The sequence below is a fragment of the Seriola aureovittata genome, chromosome 5, assembly GCF_021018895.1.
Source record: "Seriola aureovittata isolate HTS-2021-v1 ecotype China chromosome 5, ASM2101889v1, whole genome shotgun sequence".
Classification (NCBI taxonomy): Eukaryota; Metazoa; Chordata; class Actinopteri; order Carangiformes; family Carangidae; genus Seriola; species Seriola aureovittata.
In genome coordinates this window covers 17,701,260-17,723,731 of record NC_079368.1, presented here as the reverse complement: position 1 = coordinate 17,723,731, position 22,472 = coordinate 17,701,260, and the positions used below count along the sequence as shown (strand labels likewise).

The 22,472-nt window shown below is 44.0% G+C and overlaps 1 protein-coding gene across 2 annotated transcripts in view; it reads right to left on the bottom strand.

Annotated features, from left to right (window-relative positions):
* The window catches only part of antxr2a (ANTXR cell adhesion molecule 2a), a 73,354-nt gene that overhangs the window by 9,968 nt on the left and 40,914 nt on the right, over positions 1-22,472 (bottom strand). The window contains exon 17 of one of the 2 annotated variants that reach the window (XM_056376403.1): positions 21,077-21,252. The exons of the other annotated variant lie outside the window; for it this stretch is intronic. Coding sequence (XP_056232378.1) covers positions 21,088-21,252 — 165 coding nt within the window. The 3' untranslated portion in view covers positions 21,077-21,087. Of the gene's footprint in view, positions 1-21,076; positions 21,253-22,472 lie in introns of those variants that run through there. 2 annotated transcript variants of the gene reach the window in all.

The window sequence follows — 22,472 nt, the reverse complement described above, 5'->3', positions numbered from 1 at the left end:
ACACTGCTTCCAATGGCGAGCGTCAGTGTGAATAAAGTGGAGGATGATGGGTAAAGCTACTTGACTGACCCCGAGAGCAGAGAGGGTGCGAGCGACAGCTTGCAGTAAAAAGATAAGCTAGCGGGCGGCAGCATATGGTCTGCAGACTGTCAGAGAATCACTGGCTCCTGCGTCCTGCAGACAAGGAGGATCTTTTACTGACAGAGAGAAGAGAGACGGTGAAGAGAAAAGGCCTGGTCGTTTAGTCTGAACCATCGTGCCACTGTTAGCTTAGCATTTCTGCTTTTCTCTTTTTTTGTTGTTGTTGAAGTTACAACTTCCTGTTTACTTATAAAGCGTTTGTGGACCGGTACCTGTTCGCCCGTGCAGCCCCGTCGTTGAGCGTGATCCTGCCAGCTAAACGTGTGAAATGCAAACCACGGCACAGCTTCTGACTCTGCATCAGCTGCCTGTTGTAGCAGGGATAAGTGGTATCTCCTGAAGCTTGAACACGGATGCCACAGTACTGTAGGTGCAGCTGTTTCCTGCCTGGGCCTCCTGCTTGCTCCCGTCACCCCACCACCCCCTCTCCTGTACCCCCACCCTCTCTGGTTTTGTCAGAGTAAGCGCACATCATTGGCAGCTAAAAGCTCTGGGCACCGTCCCTCTGGTTGTTCCAGAGAAATGCCAATCGTTTTGGCGTCGACGGGGCGCTCACAGACGGTGCAGGAAGGCACAGATGGCACTAATGGACGCGCAGAATCCAACCGAGGGACCGGGACAGAGCCACACCGGAGCGCCGTCCAAATAACTGTAGTGTGAATGTACTGTATGGCCAACGCGCCGCTCTGCTCTAGCGGGGCCGATGCCACGGCAATGCGGCATAAAGAATTTAAAATGATAAAATAATCATAAGAGAGGGAGATCGTGGGAGGATCGGCGTGGAGCGGTGCCAAGGAGGATCAGACAGAGGAGAGATTGTTCTTGGGCTGATATGTGCTGAAGTGATTTAGACAGGCGTCCTCCAAGTCAGCCCACTCCAGTCAGACAACTGGGTTTACAGCTAATGAACTGAGATACTCAGTCTGTCAAGGAAGAGCCAGTCTTATAGGCCGCACCTTCTCCTGGTACAATGACGCTTTTGTACGACGCGTACGAGCCAGCTGATAGCCCATGACCCGCCAGGCGACAGATATTTTTTTATCACCCAAATCTTTCCCTCCATTTCCCACGTGATGCCCACATGCTGCAGATTTGAACATTTGTTGTGCAATGCATTCACAAAAACACTCCTGTCTCTTTTTTAGCTAGTAGTGCTAAACAGATGCTTGTAGGAAGAACTAGTCACAGCTTTTGGCGGAGCCGAGAGGCCGCTGAAAACCTGTTCGGAGCTGCGTGTTCTTTTGATGAAAAGTTTCGGTACTTCTGAAGGGTCGCGACACCTTAAGTTTGAGCCTTTTTTTCGCAGCCTTCTGTGTGGTTTCTAAAAATGAACGCGGGCATTCAAAGCCGAGTGGAAAAGCAGAAAGGTGGGCAGATTGGAATGGGAAAATCGTAGCGTGACATTTGAGAATTCTGCAAGAGCAGTATTATATAGATAAAAAAAAAGTTTTATCAGGCGCTGCTTGGCAACAGAAAAACTATGAAAAACGCTCCACAATGCATCGGCAGCATTCATCACGAAACAACTCCAACATTACAAAGATGAAACAAGGAAGACACTGAGATGAAGCAGCTGTATTCCACCACCACCGCGCAGCTGTTGAGTGTCAGATCTGCAGGAACATGTGCAACCCTTCTGAGCGAGCGCTGTGAACGTAACACCACAGATAGAGAGGAGGGCCGTTTGTTAATTTTTTCCTCTGGGTGCCACAGTGTATCAGCGTCCGCAAAGAGCCACCGGGCTCATCTGTACTTTTAAATCAGGCGTCGTCGTCGCCGCCACAGACTGCCCTCCCACAGAGAGACAAAGAGAGAGAGAGAGAGAGAGAGAGAGAGAGAGAGAGAGAAAGAGAGAGAGAGAGCCCAGGAGAGACGCCACGAACGCTCAGAACGAACCGCAAACCAGAAACATAAGCTCACATCACGTCTCCAGGTCGCGGCCCCATCAACAAGCATCTTTAAGTAAAGTGAGTGGAATATTTGCCCCTTTAATATGTCACCAACACATTTGTTTCTCTTGTTTTTATGTTAAAAGGAATGAACCTCCACGCTGCTCGTAACCTCTGGGTTTTTTTTAGATGCTTAAAACGCCCTCTGATGATTCAAATATGGATCAACTTAAACTTAAAATAGAAGAAGAAGAAGGATTGTCGACATCGACACTGGAATATCAGCTTCTCATATGAGCGGCAAAAGAAAATCGACATACATGTAAAAACATATGAAGAAAATCAAGTGAAGAAAACTAAAAATGCACTAGAAATTTTGTCTTTAGAGAAAAATCCACTTCAGCTTTTTACTAATTTTGAATTTACTCTTCGGTAAAATGGAGCCACTGGTTTTCTCTCACCACTGCAACCAGGATTTAATTATAGTTTACATAATTAATACATTGTTTTGGTAAGAGGACCTTTTATATGAGCAGCTTCTGTCTGCACCTTCAGACAACCAGTCAGGTTTTTATTTATTTTTTCTAGTTTAAGTGTTAAAGATATAAATATGCTAAATATCCATTTGGGCTAAACTTTGTCGCCTTAAATTAATCTGTCAATATTTTAAAAACACAGATGATTCAATCTTCACAAACCTATTTGTAAACAAAGGTCTTAAGATGACTCATTAGCTGCAATGTGCTTTACTTTGATGCCAGTCGTGTTTTTTTGTCAGAGCGAGGAGATATGTTTTCATTTTGGAATGAAACTCTTTGATTGGCCTCAATTTTTTTTTTGGAAAGTGTCCCTTCAATGTGTGTAAATGTGCGTGTGTGTGTGTGTGTGTGTGTGTGTGTGTGTGTGTGTGTGTTACTACTCCTGTTCCCTGCGTGGTTCCCCCTCTTCCCCCTCCACCAGCGGCATGCTGGACAGGGTCACATGCGATCTGCTCTGAGCAGGAGATGCAGGCCATGCGACAGGGAAGGGCCAATAATTGGAGTGAGCTGTCAAGACGGGGCGGTATGTTTGTGTACGTGTGTGTGTGTGTGTGTGTGTTGTGCACGTGCCAGGGCGGCTCCTCTCCTACAGGGTGGCACATATTAAAGTCCCTGATGAGGCTAATGCAGGAGGAAATGGTTTTGGCACAGCGCCCGGCTGAGAGGTGAAAGGGAAGGCGACCTGAACTGAATCTGGAGCAAGAGCGAGAATAAGAAGAGAAAAAAAAAGGAGGAGGAAGAGTCGGTTTATTTATGTGTGTGATTCTGATTTCTTAAGTTTTTTAATTGTTCAACTGAGTTTAATTTTCAATTATTATTCAGATATTTATTTATTTATTTTTTTTACAATTCTGTAAAAAAAAAAAAAAAATTCTGTTTCCCAAATCTAAAAATGCAACATCTCGTATTTGAATCATTATTGAATCATTGATCCTTCAGATGCAATTAGCCAGAGAGAGATCACAGCCCCTCGTTTCTCTTTTAAGAGTTAATCAACAAATTAAAGACGCAGATTTGCAGCTAATGACGCGCCGACGTGAACTGCCAGAAAACATGCGCCGCTTTCCCACCGTTGACATGATTAACTACAATCACACAAAAAGGTAAAACAACAGCATTAATGGGGAATTGTGTCTAATCAAAGGCACAGAGGAGATAATTGCGTTGCGGGCTGATGAATTAGTTATTTATTATTAGTTTCTCTGGCAATTTTCAGTTTTGATTTTATTCTTGCCAGTGCGTGAACATCTGTAGCTGCCATATCAGAGTTTGGCTCCGACAGACAGAGAAGTTAAGTCATTTTAAAATATTTTAATCAGTTAGTTAGCCTCATTTTGGATATTTATGGTTTTATTCTTTGTTATTTTTGAATTCTGATAATCAGGAAAACCTGTCCATTCTTATTCTGCCATAAACTGATGTTTCTTTTCATTTCTGATGTGAAATATAAATGAAATCAGTGTGAAAGATCTTGAAAATGACATTCTTTCTGAACTATATCTATATTGTGAAAATATTTCAGCTTAAAAATTTGCATAATTCCATAATTATATTAATTGTTTTGACCCACAACATGATGATACCTTTGTCTCTTGTCTAAAAAAAAAGCACAAAGTTTAAATAAAGTTAAAAAATATTAACTGTCTTGTTGTTGCTGTATTTTCCGGAGGTGTTCTGCTTATTTAGCAGAGCTCACGGCTGATTTACACCAAAGCTTCTGGGATCATAACTCACCACCAAAATCTGTCTTCATGTTCAAAGTTAAATCTGATTTTACAGCAAAAACTCCAGCTTTAAATCTCCAGCGGAGAAAAGTTGTTATTTACGAGGCTGTAAACTAACAGGGTGGAAATACGAGCGAGCGAGCGGCGGAGTCCTGCGACAGCGACAGCGGGTGGAAAAGCTCGGTGATAAAGCATCTTGTTAGCTCTACTGAGGAAAATATGCTTATCAAGCCGCATGTTAATACAAGCAGTAAATAACGTGATCATCGGCCAGCGATGCTGGAAATATAACAGCGTGAAGGAGCCTGAAGCTACGCTGACTACAGGGAGCTACAGGGAGGCGTTTATGTGTCCTTTTTATCAGCACTGTGAGAACTGGGCTAATGTGACCTGAGCATGAAGTCATGAGCGCTGATACACACACTGGCTGGACCAACAACAGGCCTTTTACCACACACACACACACACACACACACACACACACACACACACACACACAAAACCTCACACAAAACATGATTAAAGAACCAATGAAACATGATAAATCAACACACGAGACAAAGGTGAAACAGACATTTAAGTCTTTAGGTTTTCTCTGGACGTCGGCTGCTGCATTCTGACGCAGGGAAAAGTGTTAACGTTCAGGTCTGATGCTGTGAGGTGAAGCTGGATTATCTCAAGTTCGAGTTCAGTTCAGGACTGGGCAGTAATCAAATGTTATTGTTTATCATCTTTCAGCAGAACCATATGAAGATGATATAATCTGTCTGTGGTTCAATCACATGTGTGACTTGCATGTGTCTGCTTTACGTCTTCCTTACATCCTTGATTCAATAACCTTATTAATACCTCAAGAGAGCGTCCTGTGACTACTCAGCCATGTTTCCCATGATGCATGAGGTAAAGGAAACCTGCAGGACACCAAATGTGAGATTTCACTGTACTGTTGTTTCAAGTAATTGCGCATATACACGTTGGCCAATAACTGTCTGCGTAGACGTATCTGGCTCTTCGGCTGCTATGATCCACCACATTCATTGTCACTTTGCTATTTGGAGCTTTGTTAGTCAACGCACACACACAAAAATATAAAAATAAAAAGAATGGAGAAGGTGAAAGAAATCAACAGGCCGCTGCTACAGTTTTTTGATTAAAATAACTCGACTCTCGCTCTCTTCCGTCACCGGTCATTTACTCATCGTTTCCTGCTCAATGCGTCGTCCACTACCCCTGACGCACCGAACCTCCCGTGTCCTCGTCTTATGGAGCCTTTCTCACTTCAGCTGCTGAGTCACCTTTGGGGTGAGAGCGTGCCCGTGACCTTTATCACGTCATCGTCATCATCATCTCTTACATTCTGCAGGCACGAGCGTCGCAACGAGGACACCAGATAAACGCTCTTTTCCTCGTTGGCAGCTTGAAAGCGTCTCATAAGCGCATTTTTTTAAAATTCCCATCATTCCCTCCGTAGTTTGTTTTCAAATGCATCAGACACGCAGGGTGCAACTGTATGTCTCATTTCCAAGAACCATCGAACAACATCTGTCCTGTTTCTCTTCAACATACACAGCTCTTGCAATATGAAGGCAAACAGATATCAGAGGGACTTTTTTCTTGAGACTAAAAACCCTCATAGGAACCTACAGTCTGAGTGCAGGGTGAAAATGATGTGTGCTTGAATTGCAAAAACAACTGGAAAAAAAAAAGAAAAGGACTCTGAGATTGTTTGGAGATTTATCCTCTAAATCCTTTCACTTCTTCCCAGCTCTTTGTTCATGCTTTGAGACAAATCTGTGTTGCGTTACACTCATTTCAAAATCAGGGAGTGTACCTTTAGGAAAAGCCACAGGGTGCCACATTTAGCCGAGGTCTTGGAGTTCGGCTACACCTCAATCAATCTGGATAATAACAACTGCTGTGTTCCTCTGTGGTGCATCTGCTTTTTAAAAAGGCTGCACTTGGCGAAGATTGTGACAAAAAGACAGTGAACTTGAGTCAACTCTGGTTGACCTGGGAGTTGGTAGAAGAATGGCGTGGTGGGTGGGGGGTTGTGGGTGGGAGCCTTGATTTGCAGAATGAGGAATCGTCGCACAGCACGCTCAAACCTTCCCCCCAGGGCCCGGCAGTGAAATTAACAAGTTTGGCAGGCCGGCGGCCGCTGAGTGTTGCCTTGTGAGGGGAGGGCGGGCACTGCCTCTTGGTCTCAATGGAGACAAATCTTGGGCAGACTGTTTGTTTGGGAAAGGGGTGTGAACAGTAGACGAGTCCATCAAATCAATTAGAGTCTAACGCAGAGACGGCCTGGCTTGGCCTGGGCTGAAGGAGCTTGGCCCGATCTTTTGTGAGGGGTTATGTGAGTCAGAGTGTTGCCACAGCCAACAGTCATGACTCGTGTACCCACAACACCAAGTATGAGCAGAGGGAGGAGGGATGAAAAGCTTGCATATGGCCAGAGCCAGTGTGTCACATTTGGGATACAGTTCACATTGGGCTCAGACGCTCACACCAATGAACTCGTGTGAAGATCGAGCGAGCTGCTGCTCCGCCGTCGTGTTTGAGGCTGAGATTTACCAGCTTAGGGGCGGCGGGTAGAAAACTGCACTGCATGTACACACTGACATCCGCTGTTCAAGTCCCACTGCACACATTTATCCTCCAGTTCATCCTGAACTAATACTGCAGGCACTGTTTTCTTATATTGTAAAAGAATATTTCAAACTAATTAGCACACTGAGAACTTGGATGAATGTTGGATAAATACATTATTATATACGTTATAAATTTACACACATATATAAGTAAGTATGTAAGTTGCTGCTAACAACGTGTTTCTGTGAAAATATAAAAGCTTTTTGTTTGTATCTCCTCGTGTGAAGCTTCATTCTTCACTCACATCTTTCTGCACCACTCACAGAAGAGCTGGTATTACTACTTCCTGTCCTTCAACATTCAAGCTTGGGTCTCGTCCAGATCGGCGTCAGCTCAACGCATCAAACTCACCGCCATGTGATTTTTCTCAGGAGATGAAAAGTCTTTCTCACTTTGACTTCCTAGTTTCGAATAAATGCAAATGAGTCAGTTTCTCACTTTTCCGACGCGTCTTCGTGGAGTCGACAGAAGAACGTTGCTGCACTGCTCTTGGCAGATCGCCGCCTCCGATGGGCCTCGCTGGATGTCAGTGTGCAGATGTACACACACTAACTACAAGGCATTGTGCTTGGTACAAGGTGAGGTTTATAGAACAGATTTTCTCTTTCAAACAAACTTCCAGGCGAGCTTGAGAAAAAAAAAAAAAGATGCATGGGTGCAGCCAAACCGGACATGTGTGGTTATAATGTTGCAACAATTAAGTGAAATATTATCTCAATTTTATCGAAAGTTTTTCAATAACAGGTAGACCATGTCACAAAATATCGTTATAAATGAAGCATTGTGGTGCTACAGAGATGTCGCGGACGAAAAATCATATTCTGCAGATGTAAAGGAAAAATGCTTGTTCTGACAAAAATCACATCACCGTCACTTTCATATTTAGTTTTCCAGTGAAAATGTAAAGCAAAAAAATCACCATTCCCACTTTTCCCAGGTCCAGCACAGGTGCACCTCAACTGGTTTTGTGATGCTAACAGCGCTAACGCTAGAGATCCTTTTCACATAAATGTAAACACAGGTTGTTTTTGGCATCAACAAACCACTAATGCTGTAGTTTTTCTTGTGACGGCAAAACAAAAACAGCGTCTTATCATTTATTAATCAGTCTCAAAATGTCCAGCTGTCGACTTCCACACGTGAGAGAGAAATTTGTGATGCCGCAGCGACTCTGATCGCGCTGTTGAGTTGAGCAGGTCAACACTCGTTTCCACTCGTGGCCCCCGCCGCTGCCATGAGCAGAAATCTGAGCGCGATCTGCATTATGTTAATTTATTTGCATATGCTGGAGACTACAGACATCCACGGTTGCCCGAGGCCTCATCTCAAACACTCAGTATTAAGTGTAATTATTCAGCGGCGTGGAGCAGCTCCGTTCTCTATTACACGGTATTAAAAAGGCTAATATCACTGCTGTTTTCCTAACGGCGAGGTTGGTGGCCATGTAATTTCCTTACAGCATGCATACTGCGAGTCTCAGAGGATATTTTCACCAGGAGGAACCACATATGATGTTGCAGCGACCCCCCCCCCCCCCCCCGAGACATTTTTCGTGTGCAAGTTTCCAAGTTTTTTGGGGGAGTCAAGCTGTACTGTTGTTGTACATGCATGCTAATAAGCGGCGTGTCAAGATTATTTCAATTGAAGAAAAACAACAACAACAACAACAAAAAAAAGCCAGCTGTCATGTTTTATGCATTAGCTTTTCACTTCCATTTCTCTTTCAAGTCTCTGCTGGAAGATGCAGCTTGACGCTTCAGCTTTTATATTTTACAGCGTGCAGGTTTCATACGTTCACCGCACATGCTCAGACCTCCACCACACACACACACACACACACACACACACACACACACACACACACACACACACACACAGTCCATACAGTGACGGCGGAGAATGACACCGATGAAGCATCTGGTCGGATACCAGCTTAATGTCATCTTTATCTATTTGAAACAATTATGACAAAACAAATGCTTTTCCCTCCAAAAAAGTACACCTTAAAAAATAAAATAAAAGTAACAACACGGAGTGACAACAGGTGTGTCTTACATCTGAACGTTTGCAACAGGAAACAGACTGACAACAAGTGTCTCTGTTCTGACCATGCGGCACGGCGATTTCACTTTCATTTGACTTGACAGATGTGGTGTCACACCTGGACGGGACACATTTTTTTATTGTTCTGATATTTTACAGATGAAATTATCAAATAAAATTATCAAAATAAAAGATTTAAAAAAACAAAAAAAACAAAGAAAAAACTAGTCATCAGATTTAACTGATGAGGACAACATCTGCAACATGTTGGACAATACCGAAACATCTAATAAGAACCTGCCATTGATATCGTGGTGGTGTAGCGTCACACCTGGACTACACTCGTGACTCTTCTGATGTTGCAAAAACACAGTGATTAACACGGGCTCCAAATTAATATGCGAAGTAAGTACGTTGAAACTTAACACCCGTGGCAACACGATACTTGCGCTTCAGTACCGACAACAAAAACACTTTCTATGAAATGCTTTGTCAGGTCACCACCATGTATTTCCTGATTCAAGTCATAACTTTGCCAAGTTTCTATCTTATATCAGTTAAAATATATAAATATATAAATGTTAATATTCCTAAAAAGGGAAGTAAATGTGTTTTTTCACACATTTACTTTGCAATATATATATATATTTTCTTTTGCAACTTCTTTGACAAATTTACTTAAAATCAAGGATTTGAATAATAAAGAATTCATATCACAAAACCTTCTTAGATCCCACTGAATATCAATCTATAATTAATATTGAATTATGATCCGGCCACAGGGATGATCTTACATCATGTGAGCAGTGGACAGCAGGACTATCAGACACACTGGATGAGAAAACGCACTTATCAGTGTAAGTGCAGGGCAGCAACTCTCACGTACTCGATCTGTCTAATTGACTCAAATATTCTGCCCTGAAATCCCAGAGGCCTCTGGAGCAAACGCTGCACGCACACGCACACGCACGCACGCACGCACGCACGCACGCACGCACGCACGCACACACACACACACACACACACACACACACACACACACACACACACACACACACACACACACACACACACACACACACACACACAGGCCCCCTGTCCCCTCCGCTCTCTCCTCCCTAGCCCCGGCTTCATTAGCAGCGGTTTGCATCATCCCCGGTGAAAACGTCACATGTCATCAGTGACTCCATTCTTTATCACTTCCTGCGGTATAGACAGTGTAACCTTCAGAAACCTGCTGCCCACAGTTTTACGTCTTAATTAGGAGCACTGTCAGAGGCGCCCAGCGCCCCTCGTCCCGATGTGAACGGACAGAGAGGGATGGAGACAGAGAGGGAGTGTGAAAGACGCAGAGGAGGACAAAGTCACACACACTGAGGCAGCAGACAAAGGCCGTGAGAGAGAGAGAGAGAGAGAGAAGGGAGGAAAAGATGTACAGTGGAGGAGAGAGAGGCAGGAGGGGGGAGGAGGGGAAGTTGATGGCGTGGAATAAACCAGATGAGGGAAAGTAGGTGAAGTATTTTGGGTAAAGCTGAAGTTTTGTCGCGTGAGACAAATGTTTTCATACCGGTGCCGATAAAATACCAGAGTTTTCGTCGTAAAATTACAAAAATGAACGAACACTTTCTGTTAACCCAAAAATGTTGTTGAAACATGAATCTAAAGATAAATCTGTTTCAAATTTGATTTAAATCAGGAAATATCTGATCAAAGAATAAGCGAAACTAATCTGAATAAGTTTCAGTACTGAACAGTTTTTCATATTCAGTGCAACAAACTAAAAAACTATTCGATTTCACTCCCAGTCCTATATACGTACAACAGGTTTATACAAAATCTTCTGGAACATTTAAAAGCCACATTTAAAAACCCTTTTTGCTTCAGATTCACATGCAGTAAAAGTCTATGAACCTGAAGTTTCTCCTGAAGTTTAAACTGTGAGGTTGAAATCTTTATTTTAAAAACCCTTATCCCCGTCTAAATAAAGTGTGATTAACAAACCTTTTGCTTCCTGTGACTAAAACCTAATTTTTGAAATAAGGGAGAATAAATAAAAACCACATCTGGAGCCGCTTCAAAAAAAAAAAGAAGATATTTTCATGCAGCCTCCATACAGAGAGGGAAGAAGAGGAGGAAGAGGAGGAGGAGGACTTTCAGTGGAAGACGAGCAGAAGAGAGTGGAAATTGTGTTGGCTACTTGCTCGGCGAGAAAAAGAGTGAAAATCCGGCTTAGCGGCGAAAACACTGGAGATGCTTGTGTCCTCAGTTTGGGGACAGCTGACGGGTTAACACTATTAAGACTGCAGAGAACACAGGACTGAATGTGCATCTGTGCTCCCAAACAGTGTGATTGAACGCCGCTTTCGAGGCATTCACTCTGAGACACAGATACATAGACAGACGGACCGCGGAGAAGCAAAGGGACGACGCACGAACACAGATTCTTCTTGTTTTCTTTCTTTCTTTTCTTTTCTTGTTACTCCACTTCCATGACAGCTTTGTGTTTCTGGGAGTTCAGCAGCTTTATATTTTTATCTGATGAAGTTTTTATCAATCGCAGGACGCTCCGGTTTAATTCACCTATGTTTCTGTGGTGGCTCCAACCAACACCAACATAAATAAACAACAAACAATTAAAAAAGGAAAAAAACCGGCGGAGCTGCTCTGACGAGCTGCTGAACAGCCATGAAAAAAGCCATTACAGCACTTAAGCATTAATTAAATCTGTATCATCATTACTCAGTATAATTGAAGGTGAGACAACCTATCAATTGTAAAAGATCACACTGTCATTAAGGTTAATAAGCTGTTTTATAAACTATCATCATTAACATCAGATACATCTATTATAATGATAAATGACATATTGATAAAATAGGCGGTAAAATTGTCCCGAGCGGCGTCCGGCGGCGTGCGGACGAGGTGAGACAAATGAGCCACGGCGAAAACGAGTCGCTCAAAAGTCTGAATACTGGATTCTGCAGGAAGAGCCTTAAAAACACTGTGGATATTTCGTGAAGTGGGACACAGAGAGAGAGAGAGAGAGAGAGAGAGAGATGACAACAACATCTGGAAGCCCTTCAAGAATGTTCTCAATTAGCCGCTGCGCCGTTTTTGCCAGCTATTGTCACATCTGCAATCTTTTCTCTCAATCAATTATGAAACGCTGTAATTTATTCATGGGATACTCGGGCTCCAGTTGTGAGGATGTTGCGAAGGATTCAACCTCCGGACTGTCGGAGGGAAAACGCAAACATTCAGCAGAATCCTTAAAGAAGACATCTGCTCAAATCACCAGACGTAAAGAGAGAAAGAGAGAACAGACTCGTTCTAACTGTGACCGCATTTCCAAAACATCTGTATAAAGTGTCTGATTTTTGAGCTTCTTCTCAGCCACAGGAAGTCACAAGAAAAACACTGCGGTGCATTTTTTATTAACGTAAAAAACATTCACACCCGCTGCCGACTGAGACGAGACAAAACCAGGCCTGAAGGACGCGTCGCTTCTTCTTCACTCAACAGCAGCAGCAGCAGCAGCAAAAAAAAAAAATTAATTAGTGTCAAATACAAATTGAAACGTCTTTAAATCGCTGTTGAGCCTACAGTTTGGGATGAGAGAGCTCATGCTTAAGCTCATTAGTGTAATTAAGCTCATGTTAAAAAAAAAAAAAAAAAAAAAAAAATGGCAGCAGCCGGGCAGTGAAAGAGTTAACGAGGTGGAGCCAGTAATTGGACGAGGAGTGACCCTTTCACTGACGGGGGGGGGGGGGGGGGGGGGGGCGCTGCTAATTCGCTTAAATGGTCACTAGAGGCCGAAAGTTTAGAAACAATTAGCATCTTGTGGTGTTTAAAAAAAAAGAAAGAAAAAGAAAGATAATGTCTCTGTCAACTCAGCGTTTATTATCTGAAAGGCTCTGAGCTGATTCTGCGACGGCTTTGCTTTTATTTCAACAGTCTAATTTACAATTAATCGCCCTTGGACCTGCTGCACCTGTCTCCACTCTGACACACCTCTTTACGAAGGTACAAAGTTTGTTTTTATGGGGTCATTTTATTCCTTTACGTGATAGAGCAAGACGGACAGGAAATGCAGAGGGAGAGTAGAGGAAAGGTCGGGAGGCCAACGAGGGACTTGGCTGCTCGGGACCCATGAGCCCCTGTGGTGCTCGCCCTCACCAGCCAGCCGCCGGGTCGCCCAGTGGTAGCTGTTGTATCGGTGTACCTGATAACTTGGAAACTGCATGCTGAGACAATTAGCTGATTAATCTATTAGCTGAGTGACAGGAAATTAATCTGCAACAATTTTGATAATTACTTAATCGCTTTAAGCTAAAAGAATAAATAAATAAAAAATGCACAAAAGTCATCAGTTCCTGCTCCTCAAATGTGAATATATTCTGGTTTTCTGAGTCTAATATGATAATAAACTGTATATCTGTGTGTTTGTTGGACGGTTGAGTTACCACATGGCTGCAAGCCAAGCCTGGGTGACAACTGTATAACTGCTCACTGACTAACAGTGGAAGACAGGAAATTCAGGGAGAGAGAGTAGAGGGAATGATGGGCCCATGAGCCTGTGTGGTGGGTCGCCCCAATGCAAAAGTTCAATAATGCTGCACATACAGGATATTTGCCAGATCTTCTGCAACCCGACGAAAACTGTTCCGGTTCTTCAGCATTTAAAACGTGAGTGACCTGCAGGAGTCTGAACATCCACCGGCTTCAGCAGAGCAACAGGACGACAGTGGTGGATACAGAGGGACGGACGAGACAGGAGGAAGTGTGTGTGTGTGTGTGAGAGAGTGTGTGTGTGTATTCGTGCGGCCTGCAAACCAGTGAATAGAGCCACGTTAGTGACGCTCGGCTGCTCTATTCACAATGGAGGCGAGGGGCTCAGAGGGTGAGACGTTTCCAGGAGTCTGATTCGTTTATGTTCTGACCAAAACAGATCAAAATAAAAAAATAATAATATGCGTAAAGAAGCAGGAGAGAGAAGATACAATCTAAATCAAACATACCATAATCAATGACGGCAAAGTTTGAGGATTAAACAACAAATCCAGAAAAAATAAAAATAAAAAACCACTTGAAAACTGTCATGTTGTTTATTCTCTATGAGAATTAGCATCTGAGCTCCAGTCGCACATATTCACATGTTTATTCATAACGTACGTCTGTTATCAAACGCAAACATTTCATGGCGGATCATATTACATGTAGCTTCATGCAAGGGCCCTTCACTACATATTAGCGGCCGCCGTCACAGCGTTACATTTATGTATACAAAATACGAGCGGGCTAATTGAATATTCACTGTGAACATATTCCCTGCATAACATGACTCCCCGCTTCCATCGTTTTAAAAATTCAAATCAATGGGAGGAGAGGAGGGGAACATTAGAATACATTACTGCATGTATGTGTGATCCTCCTCCTCCTCCTCTCCTCCTCCTCCTCCCTCCTCTATATGTCTGTCAGGAGGTGAGCCGAGAAGGAGGAGGAGGAGGAGGAGGAGGGCAAAGTGCACGCGACAGAGCCGGCCTCGGCAAAGCTGACGTTAACAATAATGTAATTTAATTAAAGCCAAGATCCCAGCGGTCCTCGCCAAACGACGGGGGCTTTGATTTTAATAGGTGATGAAGAAAAGGCTCGGCGCACGGCGACACCGCCACCGCTCCGACCAGTCTGAGGGATTCTGGGAAAAAAGGCACCGGCAGGACATCAGTTTAGATCGTATCAGGCAAGGGGGCAGGAAGGGGTAAAGAGAGGTGGGGGGTGGGGAGGCAGTGGGTGCAGGTACCAGCCCCGGCCACCCAAATACAACACCACCGATCAGCTAATGGAGAGGAAAAGGGGAGACCTCCAACACAGGGTGGGAGGGGTGGAGGGATGGAGGGTGGGGGGTGTGTGTGTGTGTGTGTGTGGGGGGCTGGACAGTCCCCGAAAAAAACAAAATCAAGAGCAACAACACTGCAAAAATACTTCTGCAACCTAAAGAGAGTAAAGCCGTGTTCAAAGTGGATTTCTCTGCAGAACGAGATTTAACAGGAGGAGAAAAACAAGAGCTAATCCAGAACTGAGCGAGGAGAGATCAGAGTCGGAATCTTAACATGCTGATAAATGACATTAAATCTGAAAGGATATCAACATATCCGACAAACAGCTTGATTTGTTTTTGTTGGGTGACATGTTGCTGGAAAAAAAAAAACTGTTTTTCTCCATTGTTTTTTTTTTTGTTTGTTTATTTTTTGGTTAGTGTTGCTGGATAAAAGCATCTCTAATGTAAGAATAAAAAAAGAAATATTAGTCTCTATTTAATGACTTCGCAACCACACACAAAAAAAACATCTGCACGTGTGTGTTCAATATATACAGATATAATAAAGGTAGAAGATCACACTCTTTTGACGAGTGGAAGAAGAGTCTCGCCGCTCTCTAAAATCATCTGTAAAGCGCTCGACTGCAACAAATAAGAGTCGGGAAATTAAGTAATTCTACATTCAGAAAAGAAGAAAAAACTTGTTGTTACAGGAGACATCACGAAATCTGAGATTTAGCTTCTGAGAAATTTGGTCCTGATGTCTCTTTTCCCACATTAGGCCTCTTTTCATGTTACTCCTCCAACCAGCCACCACCTACTACAATTAGCTTTGTTTTCCCTGGTCCAAGACACACACACACACACACACACACGCACACACGCACACACGCACACACGCACACACGCACACACACACACACACACGCACACACACACACACACACACACACACACACACACACACACACACACACACACAAGGGGGTTCCCTCATTGGTAATCCTGTTACCAGCCAGGTCCCAGCCTGGACTTGCCGTGCGAGGACATGTATGAGGAGAGGAGGGAGGAAGGAGGAGAGAGAGAGGGAGGGAGGGGGGTGGGGGATTAACATGGCGGTCATTATCAAATTTACAACCAGTCATACAGACATCTGCCCTACTTTTCCTCTGTTAATGTAAAAAGAACTAATCTGGTTAAGAGAGCACGGGCGCGGCTCGTAAATCGGCGGTGCTCTCCGCCATAGTTAAAGCTGTCACTTCTCTTGTGGGGGAGCGGCGGCTGAATGGAGCTGTCAGCCGGCTACTTGTTATGGCTAACAAGGCCGTCCACTGATAGGACTAATGAGGCCCAGGGCTCGCCGCTACCCTGTACAGCCCACCGCCACCAACATCACCACCACAACCACCGCTGCTCTTTGCTCTGTGAAGCACATTTTAGTTTGTTGAACCGAGACACAGGATGACAGATAACCGCCCCAGCATCAAGACGCTAACACTTGGCTTCTGAGTTTTTATGTTTTTTATTAGAAACAGGTGAAGTGATCTCAGAGAGTTTGGCCTGTGGTGTTTTTGTTGAATCCAAAACTCCTGTGGACAGAAAAATGAGCTGGAACGTCCTCTGGTACCAGCAATAAAATGTCCAAAAACATGAAGCTGAGATAGGAAAAATGTTTCAATAGAGGAAAAAGCACCTGTGCACCTGTATATGCAATAAATCACATGCATTCAGATTCATCTTCGGGATTGTTTTTCTTTTTCTTTCAACCAAATTACTTTTATTATTATTTTCACATCTCTGCTGTGAAGCCACCAAAGAGATCTGCAAACTGCCTGAAACATGAGAGGCTCTATAGAAACATAAAGATCATCAGATATCCAGGGGTCGAGTCTCTTAAAGACCCCCCCCCCCGTGGTTAAAGAGTGAAAATCAATCAGTCTAAAACCTGCACAACACAAACTCAGTGTGACAAAGACACAGCCGCTTAATAAATTCCTCACCTCTTCAAAATGTGGAGATAAAAGTGACGGTGGTTGGGGGTTAAAATGTCAAGCATGAGTAACGTCTCATCGCTGTTTTGGAGCTTTTGTTTTTTTCGGGAGTCAACTCCAGCCCCCCCCCCCTTTTTTTTTCCAGCGAAGCTCCATCTCTTCTCACAATGCTTCATTATTTGTGACGCTCTGGTTTAATTCCAATTACCCCTGTTAATTAGGAAATCTCATGCTCTCTGATCTAGGGGGTTCATTTCAACCTAATGCCATTTGCCAGGTTGTTTACTTTCGATTAAAGCCTTTTATTGTGAAATTAAGTGTTACATTTGTTTGAGCGAGGTATTTATCTGTGTGATGGTAAACATCCTGACTGATGTCCTCTCGCATGTATTACCCTGTGTTTATTCTGCATTAGTGCTGCTGTCAACTCTTTCTTTAGGCATACATTAGTGCCGCATTAGCATATTGTCTTATCAGACGTTTAAGGTACCAAATTATTCTTTCCAACGGCTGTGGAGAGGGAGCACGAACGTGGGCCCTTTTCTGTGATGCCGAGGATGTGTCATCCTTTGGCTCTTCGCAGGCATTTATTTTAACACCGAACAACAACGCAGTTTGACGGCTTCTATTAGTTTCAAGAAACACGATCTCACCGTATTCAGTGTGGCACTGTAAAGATAAACGCACAGATACGAGCAACAGGAAGCGTGAAGCGATGAGTGGTTGTTTTTTTTTCTTCCCTTAAACAATACCGAGCAAATGTTTGCTCTGCTTTACATACTGAGAACAAGTGATGCAAAGAAAGACGCTGCTAAATGCATCTCTATGTTCAGTATAAGACTGAATAAACAGTCTGTTGAGTGAATTTCACAGTGCACATTTTTCCATATCGTTTTTCTTTTTTTTCCCCCCTCGCTACAAACAGTCTTTCAAGAGTCTGCAGCCATCACCTCATGCAGTATCTAAATGGGTCACTGTGATTATCTCAGGCCACAATCAGCCGGGCCTTATTTCATGTGAGGCAGCCATTTCCTCTCTTGGATCATTTCCAGTGCGACCAGCCTGCCCAGTACTGTCAGTGCTGATCCACCAGTGCGGCCAGTACGGCAGCCAGTTTACTGCTGATCCTATGGCGTGGCTATCGTCCAATATTTAAATCTGTATTCAAATCTGATTCACTGGTGCAGTTGAGTTTGGTTTATCTAGTCTACTGTTGGTAATGTTGTAATTTGTCATCCGATCTGTTGACACATGTTGACAGATCAATAATACTTTGCTATTTGATGAGTGCATATGTTATATTATTGGTCAAATTCTGTGCTGTTTTCAGCACCTTCATTTTGAAAGAATATGGCGGGTTAAACATCATTATGCACCACCGTTCAAAAGTTTTACAACAACCATACTTTACAGGTTTTATTAAAAGGTCTCTGTCCATGTGTAGTGTGATTATAGATCAGGTCTAGGTTCTATATTAATACTGTGAAAGTATCAAAGCCTCAGTCCACAGAGAAATGCACACAGCCTGTATTCAGAAACTGAGCCTTAAAACCAGCCGTCAGGACTTCCTGAACTTTGTGATGTCACAACGAAGCAATCACCAAGCCCCGCCCACCTGGACCCACCATCCAATCCTTGCAGGATTTGGTTTCCTTGAGTGTTTTTACCTGAAATCTGCTATATTTTTATTCAATCACTCAGAAAACAGTGAGCCAATCAGAAGAGAGGCTCACAGCCTCCTCTCTTCTGATTGGCTCACCGAGCTGTTGCTAATAGAGCTCCAGAGAGAAGCCTGAGAGAGCAGATGTAAAACTACACTGATATGGTTTAAATATATCTTCTTATGGATCAACACTTCAAATGAAACACAGAAGTGTTACTACACCCTCTGATGCAACATTAGGACCGGACTGTACTGCAGGAAGTAGGACTGTATATTGCAGAGTTGTTGGTCCGGGTTTTGCGAAAGCTTTAGAAATAAAGACAGTAATGTAAAGTACAAATGTGTCTACTGGTACAAAAACCTCAGTATTGCTCCATAAAAATAAAAAAAAAGACTCCACTCCCCATAATCCCTGTTGGTTCTCATTACAAAGATGACACGTGATCATAGCTTTTCTCTGCTGCTCTGTTGAAGATAAACATATTGGAAATGATTTTCTTAGTTTTTTTCTCCCATTAGTCGTTCACTCCTCCACCATCTGCCATTGTGGGAAACTCTGAGAGAAAAACTTGAGCTGGAAGAACATTCCCCACAAAAAAAATAAATAAAAAAATGTGACCCAGTGGCTCACAATGTAAAAATGCAGTGAAGAGACCAGAGACGAGTCTTGCCAATCCTCTCAGCCACGGTCGTGTTTGTTTACAGTAATTATACTCATGTCTTAAAAATCAAATGTGGTGATTACCGATGACTTACGGATGTTAAAAGATGCTACATGTAGCACCTTCGTGCCAGTCAAATATTGAAACTGAAAGAAGCACATTTCCAGTCTGATGTTTCACTTGGCATCCATTTCCACGCAAACAATCACCTCGCAGCATCCTAATTGAGCCCTGAGAAACCGGCAGACGCGACACGAGCTGCTGAGGAGGGGAGGAGAGAAACCCGAGCATGTATCCCGGCGACCTCCAAGGACAACTCTCCCTTGCCGTGCCATGCCAGGCTACGGCAGGCGAGCAGACTGTCACCTATACCCTCTGTGGCCCTCGGCTTATGCCAGCCTTGTCCTCAATTCTTTTTTTTTTTTTAACACCTCCCTCCTTTTACCTCCATCCTTCCTTCCCTCTCTCTCCTCCCTCCATCCGAAGGGACTCTACCAGAGCAGGTCGGTGGAGTCCCTCCGCTCGCAGTCACTTAATTAAACGCTCCCACGGCACGGTCTACAACGTGACCGACGGCTGTTAAATTAAGACACTGTCACAGCCGGGGCCACGGAGCGCTGGTGGGGTGAAGGGAAAAGATAAAAAGGGGCCGAGGGGAGGAGAGGAGGAACAGGGGAGAGGTGGGAAGCTGCTTTCTAACGACGAAGGCGACTGTAGTTCACCGCCATCGCGTGGTCTTCGCCCGCACGGTTTCTCACTGGGGAAATATCTCCTCTTCTTCCTCACCTCTTATTTCCTTTTGCATCTCTTACATCATAATTTTATTGTCATGGGAACACTTCGTTGGCTCCTGACATCAGAAAAAGGCCTGATTACTTTCATTAGTGATTAAGTTCTTGTTTTCTATAAAATGCCACATTACAACAACAAATTTAATTTTCCATTCATCAACTAACCAATCAAATCAACTTATTGTTTCTGCGTCAAAGTCCTGCAGCTTCAAACCCTGAACTCTCCTCCACCGGTTGTTTACAGAGTTCAGTCCAAGGATTTACATTCTTTCTGTCCAACTGATGCACTCACTCGTTACTCTGCGGAAGGAGATCATGCAGATGTAAATACATCCGTGATAAACTTTAGTTTAGGGTTAGGGTTTAGCTAAGGGTGTGACATCACATATGATGGGGACAAGTGAGGACAAGAGAAACCGGAGTAACGGAGGCAGGAAGAAGGATTTTGGAAAAATTATTCATTAGTGCTTTTAATCTGAAAATTTCAAGGACAAAAACCTCTTTTATAGGCTCGGCAGCAAATATGCTTCAGCAACAGTCGAGAGGTCCATCAGATAATACCATTAACCTCCGCACACACTCAGCCCACACGTCCCCCTGGTGAGGAACAGATGAGAGCGGGAGAGAGAGAGAGAGAGAGAGAGGAACAAATGGAAATCCAACTGGAAAATCAGAACGGACTCACACACAGAACTGAAAACGCCGCGTTCTCCGCTCTCGCGTCTTTTTTCCCCCTTTCTGTCAGACTCGGAGGGTTTCAATGTATAGTGATGCATCATTCATCGCCGCACACCTTGTTTGGACGTTTTGCCGGACAGCTGCTTTTAGAAAAACAATACCTGAGAGTGTGAAGGTGGGGGTGGCAAAATGAGGAAAAAAGACGCACACACACGCGTACACACGCCACCGCCTCTTCAAAAAGAGCCTGAGTGAGCATCAGAATAAGGCCAACCCCCCCGCCCCCCCGCCACCTTCCTCTACCTGCTGTCCCCAGTCGATCCCCGGCAAAACTTGGCGGCAGATGTTGCTGTGCTAAGTTGGCTCTGAAGTGCCTCCCCGGCTCCCTGGTCTCACCGACAACACAGTCAAACCACATTAGATCTCTTTATTTGTGCCTGGGGCAAGTTCGGCACTGCAGCTGTGTCCACCCCCGCTCTACCTTTGGTGTTGAAGGCCCTCAGGCGCTAAATGTGAGACCACAAAAAAAAAGAAAAAAAAGAAAAAACTGTTTCACTCTCATTTTTTTTCTGTCTCTCTGTCTCTCTTCTGCATCTGCTGACAATCCAGCAGTCTGGCTCCGGGCGGCGGCACTGAGGGAGGGTGGGGTCAGGAAAGTGGACCGCTGAGAGAGAGAGAGAGAGAGTGGGTGAGGATGGAAGATCGGCGTGAGGAGAGAGGTGGAGGGAGGGGAGGGGAGGGGAGAGCACGAAGAGGGCGGCGTGGACACCCGGGTCCCCGTGCTGAACAGATGTCTGCGACAACCTGCTTCCTTACACCTGTACAAGTCCTTGTAACCCCTTGGACGCAGCCCGCAGAAAAATTCATGACCCTGGAGGTTTCCTGTCCGCCATCAAAGGCCCCCCCCCCCCCCACCCCCCCACCCCCCTGTACCCTCTTCTCCTGCCTCCCCCTCCCCTCCCCTGCTCCTCTTCTCCACGACACTGATGCCCCACGCTGCCACCCACACCTGACCTGCAGTAAACCTTAGAGTTTACTTGTAAAGCCCCAGATCACACACATGTCGCAGCAGAGGCCCGACTATAGGACAGGTGAGCAACAGGAGCAGGAAGTGGAAAAACGGCAATGACTAAACTTGATATTACAAATCCAATAAAAAGGGGAATCAAAGAATTGGTTCCAGCCTGTTGTAAGGCCAAAAAGGCCTTTCACGCCTTCCACTAAAAACAGAACATATGCTGACACAAATCTCAGTCTTATATTTGCTTTGGTGTCGTTCCCATTTATCACTTCCTCAGGTTAAAAACTCTCATCTCAGACAATGAAACATGAAAACACACATCTGCATCGGGCGCTTTGGATTTCACAAGCAAAGCCAAGTTTCTGTCCGAGTGTCTGTCCGACACTCTGCGACTTATTCCACGAGTCACACAATGTTTTCACAGGGATGAAAAAGTATCAGTTAATGCGACCGTGTTGATTTAACCAACATGTAATTGTCGAATAAAGTTCAAGTAAATCCTACAAACTAGATGAGATTCAAATAAACCTACTACTGTAATAAATGTAGCTAGAGATGAGTTTGCTGACCGTGGTCCTGAGGATAAACTCTGATCCTTGTAACACAACGTGGACCAGAGGAAACATCAGCATGTGGAAGATCATGGGAAGAGCCACAATGAAATCAATTAAAAGCTAGAAATGAATCTGAATATTGCTTTCAAAAAAAAAAAAAAATGTCACTCTGACTTAAAGTTTCCATGTTCCTTTACGTCCGGAGGCGTCTCTGTATCACCAGGACACAACAATGTGGTGACACATTTTTACCTTTATCAAAAATAATAAATAAAAAATTGCAGCTCCTGTGATTTGGATATTGCACAC